Here is a 6,039-nt window from a genome sequence, read left to right on the forward strand (position 1 = left end):
ACTCAGAAAACGAAGGGCCTCTACTTGAGGGGTGGCTATTTATACAGTTCCCCAAAATATTTTTGTGATTTTACTTGACCGCAAGACTACTGGTTGCATTAAAAGCATTTGACATTTGAGCGACATGTCGGGTGCGTTGCCAGAGAATGTCGCTTTCTCATCGCCGTCTGGTAATAGCTAGCCAGATACAGTTCCCTTGCTAAGGGAGAGCTGAGAAGTAGGCATGTTGACGACCTTGGCAAGGGGGTGGACAGAGTATGACGACAAATCTATCTTTAATAAAGTAGGCGCTGTATCGTAGCAGTAGTCCAGCCCTTTGAACCAAATCTGCGTTGGCTCATAGTGGCGGATTCCAACATGCAATAGACCTGTCCATCACAATCAAGTGTGACAGGCGGCTAAATGACAAGAGTTATGATGGCTTGGCTCTTCACAAGTAGTTGCCCTACTTCGAGAATATCATATCATATAATTACCATAAACGAAAGCGCTCTGTGTTTTATTCTTGTTTTCCATGTAATCGCATACACAGAAGTCTTATTTTGGTAACGAAGCATTACATGAAAGGCTGTTCCCAGCTGTTGACACTTTTTTTTAAATTAACTTATGACAAAAATGTGCGTTGTTGCTTTGTTATTCTTGATCGGATGTAACAAAAAGTTGTCAAAAAAAAGGAGGAGAACGCAGCATGAAATGTGTGAATTGGGAATGTAATGTAATGCATTTATTATTGCAGACCAAAACTGAGTCCACATATCTATGGTCTATTTCGCTAGTATTTTGTCTGTCAGGAATGTAACCTTTGACGGTGCAAATTCGATAATAATACATCGAATGTGTACATCAATATTCCCATAATGATTACTACTTACTGGAGCTACTGGTACAGTGTTTAATTGCCTATTAGCCTAATGTTGTTATAGACAACTATTATAGTGTATGTAGCCTACTCGTATTACTCAGGTGTTACAAAAAATAAACCCATATAGGAAGGACATTAGCTGCCAATTGATTGCTACACAATTACGGATTTGAGTATTTTAACTTTAAAAATCTTTGTCAATTATTTTGCTGTCATGTTTGATGTGGTGTTTTACAACTAAATCCTGAAAAATGGGTCGTGTTTTATACAAAATGGGGCATGTAAAATATCTATCATCGACTCTGAAATCAGATATTACCCCCCACAAACAAATATAAATTCGGGAATAAAACTGTTTTGAGTTTTGGCTGTGGGGTAGCAAGAACTTCCAAATGTGAGTAAGTTACCAGGAACGCAGTTTACCCATGCACGCAGAAACAATTTTTGAAGTTGACAGAACGACAATACAGAAAGTCGCTTTGTAGCCTACATTTTATAACCAGTGTAGTCGAAACGTTAATCACAATAGATTTAGTTCAGAGACAATATTTCGTTCCAAATGTTTCGTTCTGAACCAAATATTTAAAATATATAGTTAAAACTCAGAATTGCGCGTGGCATCATTCTTCACTTCCATAATACCTTATTTATTTTTTTTGAACTTTTTCGTTTCAATGTCTTTTTAATCCTTTGCTTAGGGCCACATGAATGATTTTACATTCAGCTGCAAATTACATTTGTAGCATATTTGAGGCGTGAGGTAAAATATTGGTGATATCAAACCCGGAATACAGTATAATAAATAGACTTCAACCCAACGTTTTTCAAAACAACAATATTTATCACCCGTCTGTTTTTGCTCTGGGTCTTTGACACAATAATACACTATGGTTGTTGATGGAGTGGGAGACGTCCCTTATGCACCAGAATCAAAACTCTCTCTCTCTCTCTGACATATTATCATTATGTTGATATTTTATTTCCCCTGGCGTTACATCAGAGCGTGCAGAATGAGCCATCAAAGTGTTTAGTGACGCCTCCTCTTTTGTGATGTATCAGTCTTCAGAAACATAACGGTACGTATCAGTTATATCTGGAACATTGCAAACCACAGTCTGTCAGGGTTGAAATATTGAAGAACTATGTGGACTTTATTATAACGTATATGTAGCCTAGCTTACTATGCAGTTGCGCAGGTAGCTAATGCTATTGTTATTGTACAGTTACAGAATTCACAAATTGATAATAACGTTGTAATATTATGCATAACTATTATAATAGGCCTTAAATAATATAACTTATAATACGAATCCTAATACTAACACTTACAATAATATTAATAGTAATTTAAATGTATTCTAATCTTATGTATTGCATTCATGTTGAGTTATCATATTATTCCACAACGTCCCACATATTATACGGAAATAGTTTGATATTCAGACTGAAAAATAAACTAAGAGTTGATACTAAAAAAATGAAATGCAGAAGTAGGCTACGTCACCGAAATATATTATGTATCATTCGTTCTTGTATGCAGATGGACCCGTCGGCTGTCTTTCAGAACGGAAGCAAAATAAAGCATCATGCCACCGCTAGCTCGAGGACCGGGAGGACCCGGAGAGAGATTTGATTCGAGATGAAATATCTAGCTGATGATGTAAAAGGTCCCTTTCGCGTGAGTTATGACCAGGATTTGGCTAGGCTGAGAGGGATGCATGCTGCTCCTCTCTCCCCCTCTCCTCTCCTCCTCTCCTCTTCTCTCCTCACCTCACTCCCCCGCCCTGAAGGAGTGTATCATCAGTCCTGATATATTGCCTAGATCCATATTGCCTTCAGAAAATAAAGGCTCATCCAAAACCATCGCTTTTGGTGAAGGAAAATGCCCTTTCTGTACTAACTAGTAATTACTTCTTAGTCCACAGCATAGGATAATGTTACCAATTTCAGAATCATTGAAAACAAATCCAATATTCAGACTGGAAACGTTCAAAGTATCTGTCTTCTAAAAAAATCACACATACTTTATTACTGTAATACTATACTTAAATACGCAATGCGATTTAATCCCCCATTGACTGCACACTCTCTCTTGCTCATTTACCGTAAGGCCTATTCTGGTATCTCACCCCACGACTAATTTAGACCCAAAGATGATAAGAGCGCAACCCGTTATAATTCCAACCGGCTCCTCCTCCTTCAAGCCATGCCTTGTAATTATTGGGAGCATCCCACTCGCAAAAGCCCTGCACTGGACTGCAACATAGTCAGAGAGTGAAAGGGAGAGGGCGAAAGTGCCAGTGGGGACATAATTGATTACGTCCTAATCAATATTAACTTGTTAGTCAGTTGTTGCTGCAACTTCTTTGGACCTCGCCATTTTCAGGGAGGCACAGTTCTCCTTCGGATTGTCTGTACGTATTTTTGTGGAATAATACTTTCAAGAAGATATCCCGGTTTGGAATTAGGAGGTATTTTTTATGTTTCTTTTTGCAAGAAATTTTTCAGCCATGCCGTGCATTTGGTGACTGTAATGTGACTGGGGTTTTTTTCGATAGGGTTCGATATTATTTGATATCTGTGTTTGTTGTTTTCGTTGTTAGCAATTCAAAAACATTTTAAAGTTAGCTTGCGTAACGACTAACGCACTAATAATGACATCCAAAGAAGTCGCCGAATGTGACGCGGTCGAGAATAGGAGGCGAAGTCCGTTGGACCATCTTCCTCCGCCTGCAAACTCGAATAAGCCACTGACACCGTTCAGTATCCAAGACATTCTCAACAAACCCTCCGTGAAACGAAGTTACACCATTTGTGGGACAGCACACCTGATTTCGTCGGCTGAGAAGCACCGTTCGTCCAGCATCTCTGCTCTGGCCAATAGGGCACTGCTCACACAAACCTCACCACTCTGCGCCCTGGAAGAACTAGCCAGCAAAACCTTCAAGGGGCTCGAAGTTAGCGTGCTACAAGCAGCTGAAGGTAAATATGATGGTATTTATGGCCTTCTAATCATTATATCGATATTACTTTCATAACAGTGCAATGTACAATTTAAAGGGAACTTATTATTTTCATTTGATCTGTGAAAATATAATGAAGTGATATTGTATCTAAAAATAGGCATTGAACATTAGGTTTTAAACAAGATTGTTTGCCAGAAAATGTTACATTGTATCTCTTCTGTGGGTAATTTGGAAAGGTGAAAAATAGGCTATTCATGAATTTACCAGCTGGAATTGTGCAATTTATCTTTTTAAGATGAATGAATAACATTACGTCTACATTTATATTATGTAAAATAGGCTAATATAACTTATTTTAAAAATGATAATTGATTTGGGGTCAACAGTCTCAAAATATGTTTAAAATGTTCAAATGCTCAGTTCAACGCCCTGCAAAGCCAATGCCATAGTAGCATGAGAAATACACCAACGTGTCACTGACTTAACATTGTATCTTTGTTTGTGCAGGGAGAGACGGAATGACACTCTTTGGGCAAAGAAACACCCCGAAGAAGCGAAGGAAGTCCAGGACTGCCTTCACCAACCACCAAATCTACGAATTAGAGAAAAGATTCCTGTATCAGAAATATTTGTCTCCCGCTGACCGAGACCAAATCGCCCAACAATTGGGTCTAACGAACGCCCAAGTCATCACGTGGTTCCAGAACAGGAGAGCCAAACTAAAGCGAGATCTGGAAGAGATGAAGGCCGACGTGGAGTCGGCCAAAACTATAGGTGACGGTATTGTACCTCTGGAGAAACTCGCCAAGCTCGCTGACCTCGAGAAATGCGCCAACGGAACGCTCGGACATCACCCGCGAGCCGATTCTCCCGCGCAGAGCGGCGGACGAGAGTACGAGCTCGCTCGCAAGCTGCGGATGTCCCCCCTGTCGCCATTTTCAGACCACACAACAAGTAAAGAATGCTCAGAGGACGACGAAGACCTAGAAATTGATGTGGATGACTGATTGCGCAGTGGGATAATGAAATTCAAAAATGACGACAAAAAGCAGTAACAATCCTTACTACGATTGTAACTTTTCCCTGCTGATATTCGTACATCATCTCAGAACATTTACTAGTCTGTTGTGACTTTTGTATCAGCACACAGATATTCACAGTAAGCATGAACAGTACAACAAATAGCCTACGCAGTGCTATATTCAATATATTCAATATTCATCAGCAGTCGGACAGTTTCCTCTTGTCTTCAAATGTCAATGAAAGCAATATGGATTTCATAATCAGAACTAAAGATAATGCTATTATTTAAGAACGTGTAATTGTCTATCAGACACACACAACTCAACACACACAACTTTGAGTTATTTCTCTCTCTCTCACACACACACACACACACACACACACACACACACACACACACACACACACACACACACACACACACACTGATCCTTGTTCATATCTATGTAACACCGCTTAAAGTATGTCCGTTCTGAAATATTTTCGATAGGTTTTGCATGTTGAAATGCATGTTTTGTTTTGTTGATCATATCTATTTATTGTTCCTTTTAAATTATATCGCTTGTTTATTTTTTGAGACATACCTTATCATACACGTAGGTCTACTCGAGTTCAGACCATTTGTATACAGCGTTTACATAATTAGCTAGTCATATTTACACCCACCAGAATCCGTATGCTGCATTGCATGATACGAAAGGCAAATTCAAAGGATCAGAAACCAAGTTATGCGTTTTATAAAGAAATGATCGAACAAAGGTTATAAAAATACAAAATACTGCGGTGATATTTCGACATGGAGCTACAGTTACTGGACCGTATGAATATATTCATTTGTTTGGATACAATAGAGTACTCTATGGTTGAATAGATTTGTTATGTTTTGTACACCTGTAAGTGCCTTTCTAAAATCAGGACAGTATTTGAAAACCAATGCACATTCTGTAATGTATATACTATGGAAATAAAATGGCTTTTCTCAACACGCTGTTTATGTCATTATTATACTGATAGATTATAATTTCGATATTTAGTCCTAGTAAAAATGGTGACTATATGTAGAATCAAGGGGAGGACTGAAATCCTTTATGAGGCTAATTCAATGCAGGCCTATAATTATGGACGTTTAGAGTAGCCTATTTAGCAACCATGATCCCTTATAATACTTCAATATTTTTTGTTCCATTG

The 6,039-nt window shown here is 38.6% G+C and overlaps 1 protein-coding gene across 1 annotated transcript; it reads left to right on the forward strand.

Annotated features, from left to right (window-relative positions):
- Positions 1-2,402: 2,402 nt before the first annotated feature.
- Positions 2,403-5,834, forward strand: LOC110493514 (transcription factor LBX1-like). Its single transcript, XM_021567827.3, has 2 exons — positions 2,403-3,844; positions 4,336-5,834. The coding sequence occupies exons 1-2, from the start codon at positions 3,517-3,519 to the stop codon at positions 4,833-4,835; spliced, it is 828 nt and encodes a 275-aa protein (XP_021423502.1). The 5' UTR covers positions 2,403-3,516; the 3' UTR covers positions 4,836-5,834.
- The last annotated feature ends 205 nt before the right edge of the window (positions 5,835-6,039 follow it).

The sequence above is a fragment of the Oncorhynchus mykiss genome, chromosome 17 (assembly GCF_057628025.1).
Source record: "Oncorhynchus mykiss isolate SJ-2025 chromosome 17, ASM5762802v1, whole genome shotgun sequence".
In the NCBI taxonomy this organism is placed as follows: domain Eukaryota; kingdom Metazoa; phylum Chordata; class Actinopteri; order Salmoniformes; family Salmonidae; genus Oncorhynchus; species Oncorhynchus mykiss.

Bases quoted from the DNA above. Each gene is read 5' to 3' on its own strand.
- LOC110493514 (XM_021567827.3), top strand. From the start codon at position 3,517: ATGACATCCAAAGAAGTCGCCGAATGTGACGCGGTCGAGAATAGGAGG. The intron at 3,845-4,335 runs GTAAATATGATG...TTGTTTGTGCAG, and splicing joins CGTGCTACAAGCAGCTGAAG to GGAGAGACGGAATGACACTC.